The sequence below is a fragment of the Chrysemys picta genome, chromosome 12, assembly GCF_011386835.1.
Source record: "Chrysemys picta bellii isolate R12L10 chromosome 12, ASM1138683v2, whole genome shotgun sequence".
Lineage (NCBI taxonomy): Eukaryota > Metazoa > Chordata > Testudines > Emydidae > Chrysemys > Chrysemys picta.
Window position 1 is genome coordinate 27514365 of NC_088802.1, and position 23011 is coordinate 27537375.

Here is a 23011-nt window from a genome sequence, read left to right on the forward strand (position 1 = left end):
TTTTGAATAACAGTTTAAGTCCCAGATCGGCGCTGGCAGTCTTCTCTGCAGGCTGGACGGTCCACGTTCAGGAGCGGGCACTGCCTTCAGACGAGAGTGATGGATCCAGTTTTTGTGTCCCTCAACCTCCCACAGTATTCTTGCCGCCAAGTTAAAGAAGTATGGGCTGGATGAATGTAAGGTGGATAGAAAGCTGGCTAGATCGTCGGGCTCAACGGGTAGTGATCAATGGCTCCATGTCTAGTTGGCAGCCGGTTTCAAGCGGAGTGCCCCAAGGGTCGGTCCTGGGGCCGGTTTTGTTTAATATCTTTATTAATGATCTGGAGGATGGTGTGGACTGCACTCTCAGCAAGTTTGCAGATGACACTAAACTAGGAGGCGTGGTAGATACACTAGAGGGTAGGGATCGGATACAGAGGGACCTAGACAAACTAGAGGATTGGGCCGAAAAAAACCTGATGAGGTTCAACAAGGACAAGTGCAGAGTCCTGCACTTAGGACGGAAGAATCCCATGCACTGCTACAGACTAGGGACCGAATGGCTAGGTAGCAGTTCTGCAGAAAAGGACCTAGGGGTCACAGTGGACGAGAAGCTGGATATGAGTCAACAGTGTGCTCTTGTTGCCAAGAAGGCTAACGGCATTTTGGGCTGTATAAGTAGGGGCATTGCCAGCAGATCGAGGAACGTGATCATTCCCCTTTATTCGACGTTGGTGAGGCCTCATCTGGAATACTGTGTCCAGTTTTGGGCCCCACACTACAAGAAGGATGTGGAAAAATTGGAAAGAGTCCAGCGGAGGGCAACAAAAATGATTAGGGGGCTGGAGCACATGACTTATGAGGAGAGGCTGAGGGAACTGGGATTGTTTAGTCTCCAGAAGAGAAGAATGAGGAGGGATTTGATAGCAGCCTTCAACTACCTGAAGGGGGGGGTTCCAAAGAGGATGGAGCTCGGCTGTTCTCAGTGGTGGCAGATGACAGAACAAGGAGCAATGGTCTCAAGTTGCAGTGGGGGAGGTCCAGGTTGGATATCAGGAAAAACTATTTCACTAGGAGGGTGGTGAAACACTGGAATGCGTTACCTAGGGAGGTGGTGGAGTCTCCTTCCTTGGAGGTTTTTAAGGCCCGGCTTGACAAAGCCCTGGCTGGGATGATTTAGCTGGGAATTGGTCCTGCTTTGAGCAGGGGGTTGGACTAGATGACCTCTTGAGGTCCCTTCCAACTCTGATATTCTATGATTCTATGATTCTATGAACCTTTGGTGCTGTGTGCGAGACCAGCAGAATGGTGTGGGGTCCCTCCCACTTCTCTTGGAGAGGCTCATCCTTCCAGGCCCGAACGAGAATAGAGTCACCAGGTTGCAGGGAGTGGACAGGGGCATCCAGCGGGAGAGGCTGCAAATCTCTGGTATACCTGTGGAGAGAACAGAGAACAGCAGACAGAGAGCACATATACTGAGATAAAAAGCCACAGCCTACCTCCCACTCCCCTGCCAGAACCGGTGTACCGTTCATAGCCCATGCCCTTCCAAACATAATCTTGAAGGGACTGAGCCCTAATCTGCCCTTAGGGAGAGCGCGAACTCAGAGCAAAACAAGGGGCAAAGCATCAGGCCACCGTAGGGAAGCCTCTCTGCCAGCGTGGGTGGTCTGATGTAGTTTCTGTAGCACTAGCCGTATTAGATTCTTTGGTAGGAGGATTTTTCCTTCCATGGAGTGGAGCCATCACTCCTTTGTCCGTTTGTAACTGCTGTCGGTATACCACTCATAATCAGCATTCAGGAGGGGTTGATCTTTTAAGTCCAGGCAGCTGGAGTATTGGGCATCTATGACCTCCAAACAGTCATGTTCCTGTTCCTCTGTCTCCGGTAGCAGGGTCGCTGGGTTGAGGGAGGGACAGGTCTGTAGGGTAACTTCAGGATTTTCTAACAGTTTAGCCTGATACCGAGCTACCCGAGCCTGTGTAAGCCAGAGACCACCCTTAGTATCCAGCAGGGCTTGGACCATATGGGGAGTATACACTTGCACAATTCCCCTCAGTGTCAGTTTCTCGGCTTCCCCAAGCACTAGGGCAGTTGCTGCGACCACCCGTAAACATGACGCCACCCCTTGGCAACTTGATCCAGTCATTTAGAGAAATATGCCACGGGACGTTTCCAGGTGCCTAATAACTGAGAAAGCACTCCCAGGGCCACCCCTTTCCTTTCATGCACAGACAGTTGGAACGGCTTAGTGTGGTCCGGCAGACCCAGGGCTGCTAGGGTCTTTGGTTAGCACTTCTTTTATCTGTGAGAAAAGAAACCTAACACATTTCATTAATGCCTGGCAGTATTTTGCAGATCTCATAGTTGCTTGGGCACATTCAGGCCCCCCCGCTTTTCTTGGTTGTCAGCCAAGTCTTAGCTGTGAACAATGTCCTTGGTTGGGGCCAGCATCTTATCTTTGGACTGAGCTTGCTAGCTATAGTTTCCAGTTAACTCGTTCTGTTCTTTTTCCTTCTCCCTTTCTTGGTTTCTTTTAACCTACAAAGGAAACTTCCACTCTTCACTCATACACCTTTTCCTAACAATGAATACAAACACATTGCCATTATACACCCTTCCAGTAAAATAACTTCTATACAGAGCTTTGGAGCAACAAACCAGGATGAGCACACCCACTTTTGAGGATTCCACTCGGTACAACCTCTGGTGTCCAATAGCTTTCCTTTTTAAACCTTAAATGCCTTGTCGGCTTCTGAGGACCAGTGAAAGGGGACGTGATCCGCTCCCTTAACACATTCATACAAGGGTTTAGCCCACAGTCCAAACTCTGGGATCCATATTCTGCAGAAGCCTGCCATGCCCAGAAATGCCCTGAGCCATTTACGATTGCTTGGGATAGGAATTTGACAGATAGCTTCCTTCCTTTCGTTTGAAAGCTGACGCCCCCCCGGCCTTATGTGAAACCCTAAGTACAGTACTTCTGGGAGGGCGATCTGAGCCTTACTCTGTGCTACCCGATATTCTCAGAGTCTAACAAAGTTCAGGAGGCTCACAGTGGCTTTAAGGCAAGGGATTAGACCCACAGCGGCAATTAACAAGTCATCTACATATTGCAGGAAGAGGACCTCGTCCGCATTGTTCCACTCCTCCAAGGCCTGGTCTACACTACAGGTTTAGGTCGACTTTAGCAGCATTAAATCGAATTAAGCCTGGACACGTCCACACAACGAAGCCCTTTCTTTCGACTTAAAGGGCCCTTTAAACTGGTTTCTTTACACCACCTTCGACGAGGGGATTAGCGATAAAATCGGCCTTTGCGGGTCGGAATTGGGGTAGTGTGGACGGAATTCGACGTTATTGGCCTCCGGGAGCTATCCCACAGTGCTTCATTGTGACCGCTCTGGACAGCACTCTCAACTCAGATGCACTGACCAGGTAGACAGGAAAAGACCCGCAAACGTTGGAATTTCATTTCCTGTTTGCCCAGCATGGAGAGCACAGGTGACCACGCAGAGCTCATCAGCACAGGTAACCATGATGGAGTCCCAGGATCGCAAAAGAGCTCCAGCATGGACCGAACGGGAGGTACGGGATGTGCTCGCCATATGGGGAGATGAATCAGTGCTAGCTGAACTCCGTAGCAGTAAACGAAATGGCAAAGTATTAGAAAAGGTCTCCAAGGCCATGAAGGACCGGGGCCATAACAGGGACACACAGCAGTGCCGCGTGAAAGTTAAGGAGCTACGGCAAGCTTACCACAAAGCCAGAGAAGCAAATGGAAGGTCCGGGGCAGAGCCGCAAACTTGCCGCTTCTACGCGGAGCTGCATGCCATTCTAGGGGGTGCAGCCTCCACTACCCCAACCGTGTGCTATGACTCCGTCAATGGAGAAACACACAGGGAAGACGGTTCGTGGAAAGAGGAAGATGAGGATGGAGGTACTGTAGGTAGCTAACAGCAGCAAGGAAGCGGAGAAACCGGTTTCCCCAACAGCCAGGATATGTTTGTGACCCTGGACCTGGAACCAGTAACCCCCGAACTCACCCAAGACCCTCAGGGCACACAGGAGACCTCTGGTGAGTGTACCTTTGTAAATATTTGTAAATATTACATATGGTTTAAAAGCAAGCGTGTTTAATGATTACTTTGCCCTGGCAATCGCGGCCAGTACATCTACTGGAAAAGTCTGTTAACGTGTATGGGGATGGAGCGGAAATCCTCCAGGGACATCTCCAGAAAGCTCTCCTTCATGTACTCCCAAAGCCTTTGCAAAAGGTTTCTGGGGAGGGCTGCCTTATCCCGTCTGCCATGGTAGGACACTTTACCATGCCAGGCCAGTAGCACGTAGTCTGGAATCATTGCATAACAAAGGATGGCAGCATATGGTCCCGGTGTTTGCTGGCATGCAGACAATATCCATTCCTTATCTCTCTTTGTTATCCTCAGGAGAGTGATATCATTCACGATCACCTGGTTGAAATGGGGTGATTTTATTAAGGGGGACATTCAGAGGTGCCCGTTCCTGCTCTTCTGAACAGAAATGTTCCCCGCTGTTAACCACGCGGTGGGGGGAGGGGTGAAGTGATCATCCCAGAGAATCGTGTGTGTGTGTGTGTGGGGTGGTGTACTTGGGTTTGTGCCGCATGTTAACCCGGAAACCGCAGCCCCTCCTTTTACATTGAAAACCTATTTTAAATGGCCAACCCAATTCATCCTTGATATGGGAAATGCGCTGCTGTTTGAAACGTTTCCCGCATGTTAAGAAGGTTAAAAAAGCCAAAAGACTGTGGCTTACCATGGCTGCCTGCAAGCCGAAATATGTTGCCTGGGGCACTGCGTGAGTGATCTCTCATACCAAACCGGCAGGCAGAGGAAAAATGCGACCTTGTAATGACCGTGTACCCATTGTTCTCTAAAATGTGTCTTTTTTAACCACCTCTCCCTTCTCCTCCACCAGCTGCAAATGTTTCTCCTTCGCAGAGGCTAGTGAACATTAGAAAGAGAAAACGTAGGACGCGGGACGATATGTTCACGGAGCTGCAGATATCCTCCCACGCTGATAGAGCACAGCAGAATGCGTGGAGGCAGTCAATGTCAGACATGAGAAAAGCACAATATGAATGAGAGGAGAGGTGGCGGGATGAATGGCGGGATGAAAAGAGCAAGTGGCGGTCTGAAGATGATAGGTGGCGTCAGCTTGCAAACAGACAGCAAGAGTCAATGCTCCGTCTGCTGGAGCATCAAACTGATATGCTCGAGCGTATGGTTGAGCTGCAGGAAAGGCAGCAGGAGCAGAGACCGCTGCTACAGCCCCTGTTTAACCAACAGCCCTCCTCCCCAAGTTCCATAGCCTCCTCACCCAGACGCCCAAGAACACGGTGGGGGGGCCTCCGGCCACCCAGTCACTCCACCCCAGATGATCGCCCAAGCATCAGAAGGCTGGCCTTCAATAAGAGTTAAAGTTTTAAAATGCAGTGTGTCCTTTTCCATCCCTCCTCCCCCACCCATCCCAGGCTACCTTGGCAATTATCCCCCTACTTCTGTGAGGAACTACTAAAGAATGCATGAATGTGAAAAAACAATGACTTTATTGCCTCTGCAAGCGGTGCTCGAATTGGGGAGGGGAGGGTGGGGTGGAGTGGTTGGTTTACAGGGAAGTAGAGTGAACCGGGTCGGGAGGGGGGGTTTGGAGGGTTCATCAAGGAGAAACAAACAGAAGTTTCACACAGTAGCCTGGCCAGTCACAAAACTCGTTTTCAAAGCTTCTCTGATGCGCACCGCTCCCTGCTGTGCTCCTCTAACCGCCCTGGTGTCTGGCTGCGCATAATCAGCGGCCAGGCGAGTTGCCTCAACCTCCCACCCCGCCATAAATGTCTCCCCCTTACTCTCAAAGGTATTGTGGAGCGCACAGCAAGCAGCAATAACAATGGGGATATTCTTTTCGCTGAGGTCTGAGCGAGTCAGTAAGCTGCGCCAGCGCGCTTTTAAACGTCCAAATGCACATTCCACCACCATTCGGCACTTGCTCAGCCTGTAGTTGAACGGGTCCTGACTACTGTCCAGGCTGCCTGTGTACGGCTTCATGAGCCATGGCATTAAGGGGTAGGCTGGGTCCCCAAGGATCACGATAGGCATTTCAACATCCCCAATGGTTACTTTCTGGTCCGGGAAGAAAGTCCCTTTCTCCAGCTTTCGAAACAGACCAGAGTTCCTGAAGACGCGAGCATCATGTACCTTTCCCGGCCATCCCACGTTGATGTTGGTGAAACGTCCCTTGTGATCCACCAGGGCTTGCAGCAGCATTGAAAAGTACCCCTTGCGGTTTATGTAGTCGGTGCCTTGGTGCTCCGGTGCCAAGATAGGGATATGGGTTCCATCTATGGCCCCACCACAGTTTGGGAATCCCATTTCAGCAAAACCATCCACTATTGCCTGCACGTTGCCCAGAGTCACTACCCTTGATATCACCAGGTCTTTCATTGCCCTGGCAACTTGGGTCACAGCAGCCCCCACCGTAGATTTGCCCACTCCAAATTGATTCCCGACTGACCGGTAGCTGTCTGGCGTTGCAAGCTTCCACAGGGCTATCGCCACTCGCTTCTCAACTGTGAGGGCTGCTCTCATCCTGGTATCCTGGCGTTTCAGAGCAGGGGAAAGCAAGTCACAAAGTTCCATGAAAGTGCCCTTACACATGCGAAAGTTTCGCAGCCACTGGGAATCGTCCCACACCTGCAGCACGATGAGGTCCCACCAGTCTGTGCTTGTTTCCCGGGCCCAGAATCGGCGTTCCACGGCATCAACCTGCCCCAGTGACACCATGATTTCCACATTGCTGGGGCCTGTGCCTTGTGAGAGGTCTATGTCCATGTCAATTTCCTCATCACTCTCGTCGCCGCGCTGCAATCGCCTCCTCGGCTGGTCTGAGTTTCGCCTTGGCATGTCCTAGCTCTGCATATACTCCAGGACAATGCGCGTGGTGTTCATAGTGCTCATAATTGCCGCGGTGATCTGAGCGGGCTCCATGATCCCAGTGCTAGCTATGGCGCCTGGTCTGAAAAAAGGCGCGAAACTAGTATCTGACGGACCAGGGGAAGGAGGGAGGGCGGGCCGAGTGACGACATGGCGTACAGGTACAGGGAATTAAAATCAAGAACGGTGGCTGTGCATCAGGGAGAAACACCAACAACTGACACACAAAATGGTCCCCCCAAAGATTAAACTGAAAACCCTGGGTTTAGCAGGCCGTTGATTTGACGGAGGGAGGGGGAAGCAAATGAATACAAAGCAAATCTATTTTTTACATCTTAAGACGACGGTGCAGCGTGACTGATAGCCCTCGGCATCTTTCTGGGTGCTTGGCAGCAAATACTGGGCGCTTGGCAGTTAGTGTATTACGATGGCCTTCAGGCCTATTGCACAATCTGCTGCTCAGGGAAGATTCTGCTAATGTGCGATGACCCAACTTGTAATAGGACGGTTACCAGTCGTAATACACCATCTACTGCCAAAAGGCAAGGGGCTGGTGCAATGCAGCCCTACGGCTGCCAGCCCCACAGCTGCCAGCCCCCAGATCGCCGATGAAGGCTACCAGTCTACTGCACCGTCTACCACCAAAAGGCAGTTAGCTGCTGCTGCTGTGTAGCAATGCAGTCCCACGTCTGCTGGCACACAGATGACATATGGTGACGGGGACCTGAGCGGGCTCCATGCTTGCCGTGGTATGTTGTCTGCACAGGTAACCCAGATAAAAAGGCGCGAATCTATTGTCTGCCGTTGCTGTGACGGAGGGGGAGGGGACTGACGACATGTACCCAGAACCTCCCGCGACACTGTTTTGCATCATCCGGGCATTGGGATCTCAACCCAGAATTCCAATGGGCGGCGGAGACTGCGGGAACTGTGGGATAGCTGTGGGATAGCTACCCATAGTGCAATGCTCCGGAAGTCGACGCTAGCCTCGGTACTGTGGACGCGGTCCGCCGACTAGAGCACTTAGAGCATTTTATGTGGGGACAGACACAATCGGCTGTATACAACCGATTTCTATAAAACCAGCTTCTATAAATTCGAACTAATTTCGTAGTGTAGACATACCCTAAGGCCTTGGCTACACTTACCGGCAAGTTCGACGGCTGGAAATCGAACTTCTGGGTTCGACTTATCGCGTCTAGTCTGGACGCGATAAGTCGAACCCGGAAGTGCTCGCCGTCGACTGCGGTACTCCAGCTCGCCGAGAGGAGTACCGCGGAGTCGACGGGGGAGCCTGCCTGCCGAGTGTGGACCAAGGTAAGTTTGAACTAATTCGAAATAAGGTACTTCGAACTTCAGCTACGTTATTCACGTAGCTGAAGTTGCGTACCTTAGTTCGAATTAGGGGGGGTAGTGTAGACCAAGCCTAAGTCTTTGGCCAGGGCCTGGCCGAAAAGCGTGGGGGAATTTTTAAATCCCTGGGCCAGCACTGTCCAGCAAAGCTGCTTTTTAACCCTCCTTTTGTCCTTCCACTGGCTCCACTCTGGGGCTTGCATGGCTGAGGGCTCAATTGCAAGGGTCATTATCCACACATTCTCGGGGGATAAGGCGAGGGTTATTTCATCTTCTTTGACCTCCTTGGATGGTCTCTGCCAAATTGGCTTGATATTGTTCATAAGTTCCCAATCCCAGTTTTTTAACCTTTTTAGTTTTTGGCTTTTTTTTTTTTCTTTTCTTCCTCCTCCTCAACAGCAGGGTCCTCATGAGGATATTACAGTCATCCCAGTCAGGCTTATGGCTAGCCAGGTACCCCTCAAAGACCGAGATAAACTTGCTTGGATTCGTTGAGAATTCCCCTGCCTGTGCCTTAAAGGCTGCTAGGTCCACTGGGTTAAAAGGCACATGCGTATAAACTTGCATAGTAGTGGCCGGGTGTTCTTGTGATCCTGGGCGGGCCACCACGGCCTCAGTGATTAAAGGATAGAACCCTACCGAGGGGGCAATCTCTGGGACCTGAGACACCTTGTCTTTATATGGTGGGGGTGTGATAGCCGAAGGGGACACTGGACCTGCCATTACAGCTTGTGGGGGGGCAGGGGGGAGTTCTGGGGACTAACAGTAGCTACTACCGAATCTGTCGGAGTCAAATTACACTTTTGCAAAATATCTGACCTATCTCTTAGCAACATAAACAACTGTACATACATATGTTCATTCCATTTACCCGTTTGCTGACAAAACAGAAGTAACTGAAGGATCGTATTATAATTAAGTGATCCCTCCGGTGGCCACCTTTCCTGGTCCTCTAGCTGGTACTGAGGCCAGTCTACTGTACAGAATCTTTTCAGTTTACTTTTAATCAACGGATCCAATCCAAACACTTTCCAGTTCACCAGAATGCATTCTAAGGGTGTACACCTTGCCCTGCCTAGAATACTCTGTCCCTGCCCCATACCCTAGGGAGACACTGGGCGTCCCCAGGTCAAAACAGGTAAAGTCCCCACTGGACTGTTCCTACCTTATCCACGGGTCTGGTTTCGCACCATCGCCCTATCCACGGGACCGGTTCCCCACCGTCGCCCGCAGCTGCTTCTCCACTACTTGAGCGCGTTGCACCGTTGTGCCCTCCAGGGTCGACCAAACCGCATCTCCGCCAAGGCCCCCGATGAAGTCACCGGTGCGCGCTGGGCGTTGGTCGTTGCCGCAATCCGTCAACCTCCGAGAGGGGTCCGGGCAAGGCTAAATTTCAGCCTCGAGCCGCACGTTGGGCGCCAAAACTGTTGCCAGCACAGAGTGCCCGAGGAAAGCAACAGTGTGTTGCCCGGTGTGCTTCGTGCCAATGAACACACCAGGGTGGAGAAGCAATCAAAGTTTATTTGGGATCCCAAAGCGGTGCTAGGAGACAGGCACGTCTCAGATCAAGCACACTGAGACAAACAGTTTTCCCTTTTTATTCTTTTGCAGCTAGGTTTTACGCCCTTTCACCCACCCAACCCCCCTTTCTCCTATAATAGTTTACTTTAAGCAAGTAGCAAGCAATTACATTTAAGCAGTTACGTCATCTTGGCGGCCATAAGTCCAGCTTGTTAGTAGCTCCTTTAAACCGTTATCTCGTCCTTTTTCCTTTTGATTTATTATCTTCCCTTCAGCCAGAAACATGCAGGCCTCATTATTACTGCTTGGCACTGGTATGCAGCCTGTTGCACCTGGCTTTTGAGGTTCATTAGAGTTTAAACATGGAAGAAATGTAGTTCATATAGGCCTAGTGCAGGAAGGCTTCATTGACACTTTGTGGTATTCCACCCTCCCGAGTTACCTAGGGTTATGCCTAGTGACACCAACATATATGTATACATCTAGGAACAAAGAAAGTAGGCCCTACTTACCGGATCCTGGCCTGGGCACTCTATCCCGGGAAGCAGTGACTTTGCCAGAGATTTGGGGGTTGTGGAGGATAATCAGATGAACATGCACTCCCAATGTGATGCTGTGGCCAAAAGAGCTAATGCAATCCTTGGATGCATAAACAGGGGAATCTTGAATAGGAAGTGAGAGATTATTTACTATTTGGCACTGGTGCAACTGCTGCTGGAATACTGTGTCCCGTTCTGGGTGCCCATAATTCAATAGGGGGCAGGGATAGCTCAGTGGTTTGAGCATTGGCCTGCTAAACCCAGGGTTGTGAGTTCAATCCTTTAGGGGGCCATTTAGGGATCTGGGGCAAAAATCTGTCTGGGGATTGGTCCCACTTTGAGCAGCAGGTTGGACTAGATGACCTCCTGAGGTCCCTTCCAACCCTGATATTCTATGATTCTAAGGAAGTTGATAAAGAGGACAGGGTTCAGAGAGGAGCCATGAGAATGATTAAAGGATTAGAAAACATGCCTTATAGTGATAGACTCCAGGAGTTCAATCCATTTAGCTGAACAGAGAGAAGTCTAGGGGTGATTTAATAGCTCTCTATATGGCTATTAATTAGGTAATCATCAAGTGATCCATCCCCTGTTGCCCATTCCCAGCTTCTGGCAAACAGAGGCTAGGGACACTATCCCTGCCCATCCTGGTTAATAGCCATTGATGGACCTATCCTCCATGAACTTATCTAGTTCTTTTTTGAACCCTGTTATAGACTTGGCCTTCACAACACCCTCTGGCAACCAGTTCCACAAGTTGACTGTGCGTTGTGTGAAAAAATACTTCTTTTTGTTTTTTTTTTAAACCTGCTGCCTATTAACTTTAACTGGTTAAACTATTTTATAATGTATTGCTTTGTCTTTTTAAAGGAATTCAACATCTCTGGGGGGCAGCCACAAGGCAGGATGGAAACGCAAGTCCAGGGAGTGGATTACTTGTCACTAGAGTAATGGTCCCAAACAGAATTTGGATAAGAGATCCCTCCTTTATTTATTAATTGCTACTTGAGCTGTTTGAGCCCTCAAGTCTCCCACATGCCTACTCTGATTTCCCACAAACCTGCCAGAAAGATATCTGGCTTGTGAGATTTCAGGTGGGTTGCTTTACTTTTGCAGAGTGCAGGGTTCTATACCTGGCTTACAATGGAAGGCTGTAGTTTCAGCTATAGCTATGGAGAGACCAGCATTGCTCCAGAATATACATTTGTTGACCGGATTCCTTCCTGTGCTGCCTTTCTGTCTCCACTGGGGAGGTGAGGGAAGGACGTTTTGATTAGCTGTGGCCACCAGAGGGCTCTGGTTATTGTTAAGGGAGGGAGGCTGCTGCCTCCATTGCTTTTTCTGTCCAGAGCCTGATAATCAGAGGCTGAACTTCCTGGGTCACAGGATGCTGTTGCATCCCTTCGTAATTGGGATACCGGGCTGAGACGCTGCTGCTCCCCAGCGGGGTCTGTGAGGAGAGAAAACTGCATTGATCCCCCCCCTGTGCCCAGCCGGGGGGACTTTCTGCGGCAGCTGGAACCAGCCCCTGGGGCAGCCCCGGGCTCTGCCGACACCAGCCCCTGAGCCGGAGGCTGCAGGTGAGGGGAGAGACCCGGGGGAAAGGGCTGGGGCCGGGCAGGAAAGTGACTGTGCACAAACGGCCCCTCCTCGCCCCAGCTCTGCTCCCGGGGGCGGGGGTCTGCGAGTCCCAGAGCTGCTCCCCTCCCTGGCCCCCCCAGGCTCTGCTCCCCTGAGCGCCTGCAGGAGCCGAGACAGCTCCGAGAGAGCGAACGCTCCGGGCTGGGCCAGGGACCGAGTCTCCCAGCCCGAGGGGAGGGGAGAGGGCGGGAGGGAGACAGGGGCAGAGACTGACAGGGGCATCAGGAGCAATCAGTGGGGTGGGAGGTTCCCGGCTCTCAGCCCTGCCCAGCCCCATTCCCTGCAGCACCCCGGGGCAGACTGACTTTCCTGGGGCGGAGCAGGGAGAGAAGAAGCCAGTTCCTGCCTCTGCCTGGTCCCGGCGCTGCTGGGGGGATGCACTGCCCTGGGAACAGTGTCAGGGAAACCCCCATAGGTCTATCTACCCTGCATTGTAAACCCAGGTCTGTGGGACCCGAGTCTGCAGACTTGGTGTTCCTAGACCCACACTTTTGCGTCCAGACTGTATGGTGTACTGGGTTTACGATTTCTGGACCTGAGCGTCACAACCTTGCTGACCCAAGTCAAAACTTCTGATTCTGTGGGCATAACCCAGCCTATGCCAGGATTCCTAGCATCCTCCCTAGCTGTTGCTGCTTTAGGCCTCGGCGCACTGTGGGAAAACTTGATTGTCCATTCTGTGGCATTTGACCCAAAGTTGCCTCAGCCTGCCAACACATCCAGCCGCTTGCTAAGTCGTATTCACGCTGCCTGCAACCAGCGTTAGTGTAACCTACACACCACCTGGGTGTGGTGTTCTGTCCCCTCTAGTGGCACTGAGACCACTTAGAGATTAATGAGTCTGCTATAGCCTTAGCTAAGGGCCATGTGGCTTTTAGCTCATGCAGTAGAGGCTCATGCATTTAGCTCCAGAGGTCCCAGGTTTGATCTTGCTTGCCAAGGATTGGGGTTTGTTGGTGTTACACTAGCAGCATAGGTGAAGCACTGTTGGAAGTTCTGTGGTCTGTATTACACAGGAGGTCAGGCTAGATGATCACAATGGTCCTTTCTGGCCTTGGGATGTAGGAATCTATTGAACTGGTCCAGTTGCACTTTTACTCCTGTTTCAGGAAAGAGGTGGAGCATCCCTGAGATACTGTGGATGTTGCAGTGGTGTTTTCTGACTTTCTGAAGACACCTCTCGGAAAGAGGTACAGATATTCCAGACTCCAACTGGCAGAAGCTGCTCATGACTTGCTGTTGCCACAGATTCTCCATGTAGACCTGTGCTTCTGAAGCAGGGCCATAAGTACAAACTGGTGGGACCATGTTGTCTTGCGGACCTGGGAAGACCAGGAGTGGCTCCAGAACTTTCTCATGGAGAGGCAGAGGTTCCTGGAGCTGTGTGATCAGCTTGCCACAATCCTCTCAGGTCAGGACACACACATGAGGGAGGTTGTGCTGGTCCAGAAGCAGGTGGCTATAGCCATCGGGATGGAAGTGGACTACTCCTGACTGTTACAGGTTCATGGCTAACTAGTTTGGTGTGGGTAAGTCAAAGGTCGAGGTGTGTGAGGTCATCAGGACTGTGATTAACCCGAAGGTGATGGGCATAAACATTGTCTCTGAAATAACTGCTGGTTTTGAGAGAACAGGCTTTCCGAATTGTGTTGGAGCCATCAATGGGACTTCCCCCAGCTGTAGTTTGCCCTCTTCAAGAACCACCTGAATACATAAACCACTAAGGTTACTACTGCGTCATTGTGCAGGCCCTCGTTGACCACACATGCCTATTGATGGACGCTAATGTTGGCTGCCCTGGCAAAGGGCGTGATGCTGGGTTTTCCGCAGATCAGGACTTTACCTACAGACAGGCTGGGACAGTATTCCCACCAAATAACATTGTTGTTAATGGAGTAACTGTTCCCACTGTTATTCTAGGGCAGGTGTTCTCAATCTTTTTCTTTCTGAGCCCCCTCCCAACTCCACAGCTCACCTGTGCCACAACAATTGTTTTTCTGCTTATCCAGTAGATTAAAAGTCAGGGCCAGCATTAGGGGGTAGCAAGCATGGCAAATGCCTGGGGCCCCACGCCACAGGGGGCCTCACAAAGCTAAATTGCTTGGGCTTTGGTTTCAGCCCCGGGCGTCAGGGCTCGGGCTTAGGCTTCAGCCACTGACAACGGGCCTTGGGCATCAGCTTTCTGCCCTGGGCCCCAGCGAATCTAATGCCGGCCTGCTCTTTGGTTTATTTTGGCAGACCCTGTGAAACCCGCTTGCAGCCCCGCAGGGGCCCCGGGCCCCTGGTTGAGAACAACTGTTCTAGGGGACCCCGTGTACCCTCTTTTGCCATGGCTTATGAAAATGTGCCCTGATCTCAGAGGGCCTGACAAATGATTTAATTACACCTTCAGTTTACTACCTATGGGTTTACAATCTTTTTAGGTAGTCCACTTTCTGGAGGACATAACAGTTCTGGAGATTCCTGAATGGCAAAGGGATCTGCTATTCCAAGATGCCTGAAGCAAGTAATCTAAATACTTGCTAAAGAGCTTTTCAGGCTTATAGTGACTGACCAGCACATATATGATTGGAGGGGGCTAGTGACCTTCAAAGGAGGCCCTAGAAAGTATGCCCTGCTGCAAAATGTGACCACCCATTTGGAGTTCCTGTACTGAGAAAAGTTTGCAATCACGAGGATTGGTTGAAAATTCATGGGGAAATCAATAGGATGTTGTGTTTGCCTGCAGATGTATTGCAGCCTCCCTGGATGCTCCCTGAAATAATGCAGTGACCAAGGACAGCTTTGGCTCACAACACTGGCCCTGATCATACTTCTGTAACAAAGGCTTACAAAGCACTCCCTCCACAGAACATTTATGGACTCATAGTACGGGACCTGTGGATTACATACAACCTCCTGGTTTATTTCAGGCAGTTCAGGCACCCGAGGACTGCATACTTCCCTTCCCTCCCCCCCCACCCTCCCGTAACTGTCTTGAGTAATCGGTCAGGTGGCTCAGGATGGTCTGGTATGACCAAGTCACACGGTGCAGCATACTCTTGGGGAGGGCAATGTAAGATTCTTAATTTTAACACCCCAACAAAACAATGTGCGCGTGTCTAGTACAAATTTCACCATAGCTGCATGTTTAACTTTTCTTTTCCCTTATCAGTAGCCTTTTTGAATTTCACATGGTGGTAGGGGTGGGGGTAGGGCTGATGCCAAGGTACTGGTGTGCATTCTGCCAGCTTGTAGTAATAATTTAATTTGGTCGTAAGATGGAAATCCATCCCATCTGTGTTTTAATAACAAATGTGGAGGCAGAAACTTAACGGGTTCTGGTGCTACTTCTACCTCTTCCACCCGTTCCGCTGCAAGCTACTCTTCCAGGCATGCTGAAACAGCTCCTCTGAGTATGGACCCAGGATGTGTTGCAGCTTTTCCAGCAGCAAAGCATCCCCAGGGACCTGAGTGAGCATCAGAGACACTTCCTGAGCTTGATCCAGAGGCTCCTGGCTCTCCTGGGGTGCTGCCTGTGACTCAAGAGATTGTCATGCACTGCTGTGGACTCAGAGCTTGCTGCAGTTCCCAGCACTAGGTTGAATTCCTTGTCTAAGAGGCAGATAGACAGAAATGTGGTTGTCATCCCTGACTCCTAGTAGTCGGTCTCGAGCCACCGGATTCATTCTCTGCATTGAGCAATGGTCCGGTCAATCTCCAACATTGCCAGCTTCTCTGATATGTCCTGGTACACAAGATCGTATCTGGTACTCTTGCTGAAGTCAATCATCTTGCTTGCCTCACACCAGAGCATAACCAGAATCTGGCTTTGTTCCTGTAACCAGCTAGCAATGTGCTTGGTGGAGACATGGCCTAGGATATCTTCTTACTGGCCATAGCTAATGCAGGAGATGGTAAACTGTGCTTATAGTTCAGGAGTCAGAAAAAAAGGGAAGGATTAAATGCTGAGCAGCTGGATGTGAACCAAGTGGGGTTGCTTCTGGTTCCTGGAGTCAAGTGGGTAGTGTTGGGCCAGAATTTCTCGGCCCTTCTAACCCATGAGATTTTAGGAAAGCGTTGGCAGACTTTCCAGACATGAGTCTGGTGACCTGGGCTTGACCTATGTCCAGACTGCAAAATGATAGCGCCCGAGTCCCAGTGGGACTTGGGCTCAGACCCAACATTCCTGGTGGGTCTTAGGACTCAGGTCCTGACTGCTTTCTGAGGACTCAGAAAGATTTGTGTGTGGAGGGTAGGAGGGGTTTGGGCTCAAACCTGTGCCTGAATCTGGGTTTACAATGCCGCGTAGCTATACCCAAAGCAGCTCCTTAGATTCCATTCTTTTCTGGCATTTGTTTCAGAGACTCTGTTACTGAGGAGTGCTTAAGAATGTTTTCGAGCATTTCGTATTGGGTGGGAGCAGCAGGATCTGCTCTATAATAAAGTGAGCAAGCATTTTCCCAGTGTAGCAAAGTCTAGAGCATCTGTCTTCAAGAAAAGAGTATGGAGGGAATCGGGGTGTGAAAAGGCCTAAAGCCCCTCCTCGGTCACCCTTCTCAACCCGACAGGCTGCAGAATAACACCCTTGTTTCACCCCAGATGGTCCCATCATCCCAGGGGATGGGGAAGGGAAATGTCTTCAGGGGAGCCAGCTCAGGCAGGGATTGTCAGGTAGCTGTTGGGGAGGGGGGGGAGCATTCATGGGAGGGCGGGATAGTAATAAAGACTTGTTGTGAATTGCTTAAAATGAGGCCTTTTCTTTTTAGGAACAAACTGTTTGGGATGGGGGTGGGAATTCCCCGATCTCTGCATTCAGAAACCAGAGCCCTGAAGTGCCCATAGATGGATAGGCAGGGACTTCTGGGAATAGTTTCTGATACCAGAGAGGCAAAAATCCAGAGCCTAAAAATACAGCAATGAGTGTATCAGAAACAGCTGGATAGGATAACTGTCCAAGTAACTCCAGGGAAGTTCTCACAAACTCTAGTCCTGCCCAAGCCCAAGCCCAGACAAGGCCTCCCAGCTCCCAGGATAGACCAGACCAGAGAAACAGAAGTACCAAGACCTGAGGACGCAGCTGGTCATTTGTCATTGCAAAGAGCATTGTAAAGGCACAGGCACTGTCTCATGATTCAGCTTTTCTGCTGACAGTAATTTGTGTATTATTGTTTCGGTTAATGGGCACAGAAAATTTGCCTTTGAGACAAATTAAATTAATGCCTCTTAAAGCCAGCGCCAGCAGCACCCAACGAGTGCCCATCCTCCATAAATGCCAGCCCCTTCCTCCTCAAAACCAGGTTAAAACCTCACGCCTGCAGAATCCTCTGAACAGACGTGGGCTATTTTGGACCCAGGTGGGATGAGCAGTAGATTCCAAAGTATGAGGGAGAACCAGCTGCCGTGCTCGGTGGTATGGAAGGATATGTGTCCAAAGGACAGATTCTGGGATGGAGGGTTCCCAGCACATCTTTTTCTGTCACTCACATAAGAGAAGGACTGTTTCTATTTATGGAATGCACAAAATTTGTCTGCAAAGTCTGTTCTTCCCAAATCCCCAAATTGCTGCTTATTGCTGAGGGGACTGTCATCTTCTGGATATTTGGTGATGTCATTTCCCTTGCTGTAGGTCTGGGCAGTGATTGAGTCGTGTCCTGCAGTGTCCGGAGATGCCAGAATCCCCTACAGGGGGTGCAACATGTCTCTCACTAGGAAACTTCCCCAAAGGGCCTCTATTATTGCTGAGGGGTAATGATGCAGTAGCTTAGTGATGCCATGAAAAGTGTACTTTGTGTGCGGGTGCCTGCAGGTTCTAATCAGACAAAGAGGTGAATTTTCTCTGGAGAGGAAATGTGATCTAGGAAACTAGCCTGGCACTCTTGAGATTCAATGTCAATTTCCTACTCTGCTCCAGCTTCTATCTGTGATGCTGGGCAAAGTGCTTCCCAGGCCCCAGTTTGCCACCTGTAAAATGAGAATTTTTTTTTATTTGCCTAGGAGCTGCTGTTGTGGAGCAGGACCCCGCTGTGCTAGGCACTGTACAAACTGAACAAAAAGACAATTTCTGTCCCAAGGAGTTTGCAATCTAAGTAATAATAATAGCTCTTCCCTATCTCACATGGGTGCTTTGAGGATAAATAGATTATAGATTATGAGGTGCTGAAATACTAGGGTGATGGTGGTCAGATAAGTGATGGAAATATCTAGAAAACAGCAATGAATATCAGATTGTCTACTCCTTGCAGTTGTTTTTCCTCTTTGTGATATGCCTGCAAACAGATAGCAGGATTCTCAGCTGTATTCAGAAGGATTACAGATTTCCTTCTTTATTCTTGGTTGGCAGGTCATTCAGATTGTGACTCTTACAACTGCATGTACCATATACTCCAGATTGTTGGGTTTTTTTGCTGGGCCCCATTTTGAAAGTATTTCAGGCTGTGACAACACTCCCCAACCCCCAGAAAAAAGTGATGGCAAATTACTGTACATACTCATAGGAGCACTAAGTGAAGCATGTAATCATTATCTCTGCAGTCAAAAGCACTGAAGCCTTTCAAAAAGTGTAAAGCAACAGTATGGTAGTGCCACCCTCACTTCTGCACCCCTGCTGGCAGCGGCGCTGCCTTCAGAGCTGGGTAGCCGGAGAGCAGCGGCTGCTATATTCCCCCCTCCCACTCCAGTTCTCCTTTCCTCCATCCTCTATTTGGGAACCTGAAATATGGTAACCCTAGCAAAGGACCTAAAGGTTATCACAATATTTTTTGTGATCTCATGACTCCCCTACAATAGCTTTGTGATCCCCTTTTGGGTCGGGACTCTAAGTTTGTAAAATGCTGCTATACTCCTTTTGTAACTCAGTTGTGCAGCTAATGTGAGATGCCCCATTATCAAAGTAAGAAACTGGGTGTAAAATCCTGGAACATTCTTTGTTGGAAAGACACAAAGAATGTGTAACAGACCCTGATCTCACATATTTTCCTTCCCTCTGCAGGATTTCTGATTCACCATCTGTGATCTCCTGGATGGAACGAGGCGATGAGCTGTGGGTCCCAGATCTCCAAGGATTTGAGGGACAGGAGATCCCAGGAGGCACGTGCACCAGTGAGGAACTCATTCAAGCAACCCAGAAGCCCTCAGGTGCGTGAATTAAAAAGCTAGGATTCCTGCCAAAGCCCCAGAGTTCCCCCAGTTCTGTCTGATATCACCCCAGCTCTCCAGCAGGTATTGTATCCTCCTGGCAGATGCCGTTCATGGCTTCCTACTCACCCTTGTCAGTAAGCTCCCTCCCTTCCCCCTTCCTTTCTCTGGGGGTTCAGATAGGCTGAATTGGCAGGATTGGCTCCTCTTCTCTCTCCTCTGGGTGAGTTGGAGGATTTGGGGGGGATTTGACTCCTTCTTTTTCATCCCTCATGATTATTTCACTACCTTTGCAGTTTCCGTTCCTGAGACTCTTATTCTCCCTGTCAGAGGCAAGGACTCGTGTCTGGATTCTCTCCATTTATTGCAGCTGCAGAGGGGATGGTGAATGAGGATGTGGAGGACAGTCCCCAGCAGAACGTCCCTAAGGAGCTGGGTCTACAGGGGCCTGGCCAGGGAGAAGGTTGTGGGACTGACAGCAGCTCAGAAAGGCAGCAGAGAAGTTGCTCAGGAAAGAGAAAGGTTCAGTCCCTTTCATGTGACAAAGGCTTCAAGGGTGAGAATGTCCCCCAGAGCTTCCCAACTGGAGAGAATATATACTTGTATACAGAGTGTGGGGAAGGCTCTGGTCTGCACTCAGGCCTGGGACAACATCAGACAGCCCAGTGGGGAGACAAACCTCATAAATGTGCCGAGTGTGGGAAACGCTTTTGTGGGAGCTCGAACCTGATTACGCATCAGAGAATCCACACGGGAGAAAAACCCTATCACTGCCCCAACTGCGGGAAAAGCTTCAGCGTGAAATCAAACCTCACGACCCATCAGAGAATCCACACAGGAGAGAAACCCTATAAGTGCCCTCACTGTGATAAAAAGTTCAGCCAGAGCTCAGACCTCACTAAACACCAGCGAATCCACACGGGGGAGAGACCCTACGGATGCGATGCATGCGGGAAAAGCTTCAGTCGGAGCTCGCGGCTCCTGACACACCAGAGAGTCCACACAGGAGTGAAACCTTATAAATGCCCTGAGTGTGGAAAAAGCTTCCGCGTGAGCTCCCATCTCACTAAGCATCGACGGACCCACACAGGAGAGAGGCCTTATCCATGCTCGGAATGCGGGAAGAGCTTCAGCCAGAGCTCAGACCTCACTGCCCACCTGAGGACCCACACGGGGCAGAGACCCTACGGATGCCCTGACTGCGGGAAAAGCTTCCGCCAGAGCTCGCACCTTGTTAGACACCAGAGAACCCACACAGGCGAGAGGCCCTTCAGATGCACTGAGTGCGGGAAAAGCTTCAGCGTGAGCTCAGAGCTCCTCGCCCACCAGAGAACTCACACAGGCGAGAGGCCCTTCACCTGCCCCAACTGTGGGGAGAGCTTCGGCCGGAGCTCCACCCTGGTCCTACACCAGAGAATCCACAGCCAGGAAAAGCCCTACAAATGCCCTGACTGCAGTAAAGGCTTTGGCCGTAGGTCACTCCTCATCCTGCACCAGAGGATCCACCTGGGGGACAGACCCTACAGCTGTGGGGACTGCGGGGAGAGCTTTATTGATGGCTCCAACTTTGTGAAACACCAGAGAGCCCATGTGGGAGAGAAGCCCTACAAATGCCCCGAGTGCAGAAAAGGCTTTGTGCGCAGCTCAGATCTCATTAAACACCAGAGGATCCACGCCGGGCATAAGCCATTCACATGCACTGAGTGCGGGAAGAGTTTCAGCGAGAGCTCCAACCTGCACAGGCACCGGAGGGCCCACACGGGTGACCGGCCCTACAAATGCTCCAACTGTGGGAAGAGCTTCGGCCAGAGCTCTGACCTCATCAAACACCAACGCACACACATGGGTGACCGGCCCTACAAATGCACCGACTGCGGGAAAAGCTTCAGGCAGAGCTCGGACCTGGTCAAACACCAGAGGATCCACAATGGAGAGAAGCCCTACAAATGCCCGGACTGTGGGAAAAGCTTTAGTGTGAGCTCGAGCCTTGCCTCACACCAGAGAATCCACGTCGCAGCGAAGCCCTATGAATGCCCTGAGTGCGGGCAAAGCTTCAGTGTGAGATCCACCCTGTCTACGCACCAGAGGATCCACAGCGGAGAGAAGCCCTTCAAGTGCTCCAATTGTGGGAAAGGCTTCGGCCGCAGCTCCAACCTGGTCAGGCACCAGCGGATCCACACCGGAGACAGACCCTACCGGTGCTGGGACTGTGGGAAAAGCTTCACTCAGAGCTCAACCCTTAATAGACACCGGAGAGTCCACATGGAAGAGCGGCCTCTCCTGCCTGCTGCATCAGAGTGATGGACAAAGCCAATGATATCTTGGACAGCTGGCCAGAGGGTTATTGGTACTCAGTGCCTGGCCATACACCCCTCATGGCTGTGCTCCTGGGCTGGTGTGACTACGAATGATGATATTATTATCCATATAAATGTCTAGCCTTTTCCTGAATCCTAGTACACATTCCTCACCTCAGTACTTTCTTGGGTCTTTTCCTGGAGGCCTGAGTTCCCTCATGCCAGCTGAGGCCTTGTCTACACAGGAAAGTTAAGGTGTGAATTTAAACTGATCTAGTTATCCCTGTTTAACCCCCCAGCCCCACGTGGAAGCTTTTATTCCGATATAAGAGTGGCCTTTTTCCAGTTTAGTTGACAACATTTAGCCACAGGAATTAGGCAAACTGAATACAGGACTCTTATGCTGGTATAACTGGTAAAACTTTCCACACACAGAGAAGTCCTGGGGCTCTCTGGTTTCTGGAATTTTGTGGAGTAAGTCCCCTCTCCCCCCTTGTGTTCAAACAGTGGAAATGCATGGATGTCTTCTCAGTGATCTCACAGGCTTCTTCAGGTCAGTTCAAATCTTAACCCCTTCCTTTCTGCTTTCCCAAACATCAGCATTTGTTAGCCAGTGGTGGAAATGTCTCAGACTTGGCTGAGTTCATCACTGTACAGCAGCATCAGCAACTTTCGGTGGTGGAAACAGTGCTGGGGACGGTTCAGTGGTCCACATTTGTTGGGGGAGGAGGGGAGGAAGTTGATAGAAAGTGAGCTGAAAGGGGCTGTTCAGATAAAATACCCACAACAAACACTGAAAAAGGATCTAGATTCTATTCTCAGTGATGCTAGGGTGAATACTGAGTGGCCCCACCAGACTCTGGAGTCACTCTGGATCAACCCTGGATAGAATGGAATCTGGCCAGATGGGGTACGTCTGCAAAGTGGGAAAAATAAAACCCATGGTGGTGAGTTTACGAGCCCAGGTCTATAGACTCAGGCTTGCAGGGCTCACACTAGGAAACTAAAAATAGCTGTGTCGACGTTCTGGCTTGGGCTGGAGCTTGAGTCCACATGGTAGCATGAGCCCCACAAGCCCCAGTCTGTAGACCCAGGCTCTGAGATTCACTGGGATATTTTTGCTGTGTAGACATACCCATGGCGTTTAATGGTTTATTATCTCCTCTTACTCTCTGCCAAAAACTGTGTTGTTACAGTGGGAGGATGTGTACTCCACAAATGTGTGTTTCCCCACTGGTTCCTATAAGGCTTCCTGTATTAGTAGTGTTGCTTTCTGGGCAGATTCAGTGAACCAGGAAATACAGCAGCATTTTACCAGAGGAATGATTTTTTTAATGCAAATTAAAATATATTTCTGTGCAGAATATCTTGCCCCAAATCAAGCCGGCAGTCTGGGGGACATCAGTACAGCCACTGGAGAAGCTGGAGATGCATTTGCCATAATCCCCAATATCAGTTATTTCACCTCAGTGCTGCTTTGACACTTGTCGTTTTGTTAAACGTTCTTTTTCTTTGAGTGCATTTGTCAGAGTCCTGGTGTGGATGCTGGTTTTGCTCACTGTTCATGGAGCCATGGTCCTCAGCTGCTATGTA

The 23011-nt window shown here is 50.4% G+C and overlaps 1 protein-coding gene across 1 annotated transcript in view; it reads left to right on the forward strand.

The window, feature by feature from the left end:
• The window catches only part of LOC101943197 (zinc finger protein 271-like), a 43976-nt gene extending 22411 nt beyond the window's left edge, over positions 1 to 21565 (forward strand). Inside the window, exons 6-8 of the mRNA XM_065562974.1 lie at positions 9583 to 9641; positions 18976 to 19121; positions 19432 to 21565. Of these exons, the coding sequence (XP_065419046.1) occupies positions 9583 to 9641; positions 18976 to 19121; positions 19432 to 21422 (2196 nt within the window). The 3' untranslated portion in view covers positions 21423 to 21565. The remainder of the gene's footprint in view (positions 1 to 9582; positions 9642 to 18975; positions 19122 to 19431) is intronic.
• Positions 21566 to 23011: the final 1446 nt, after the last annotated feature.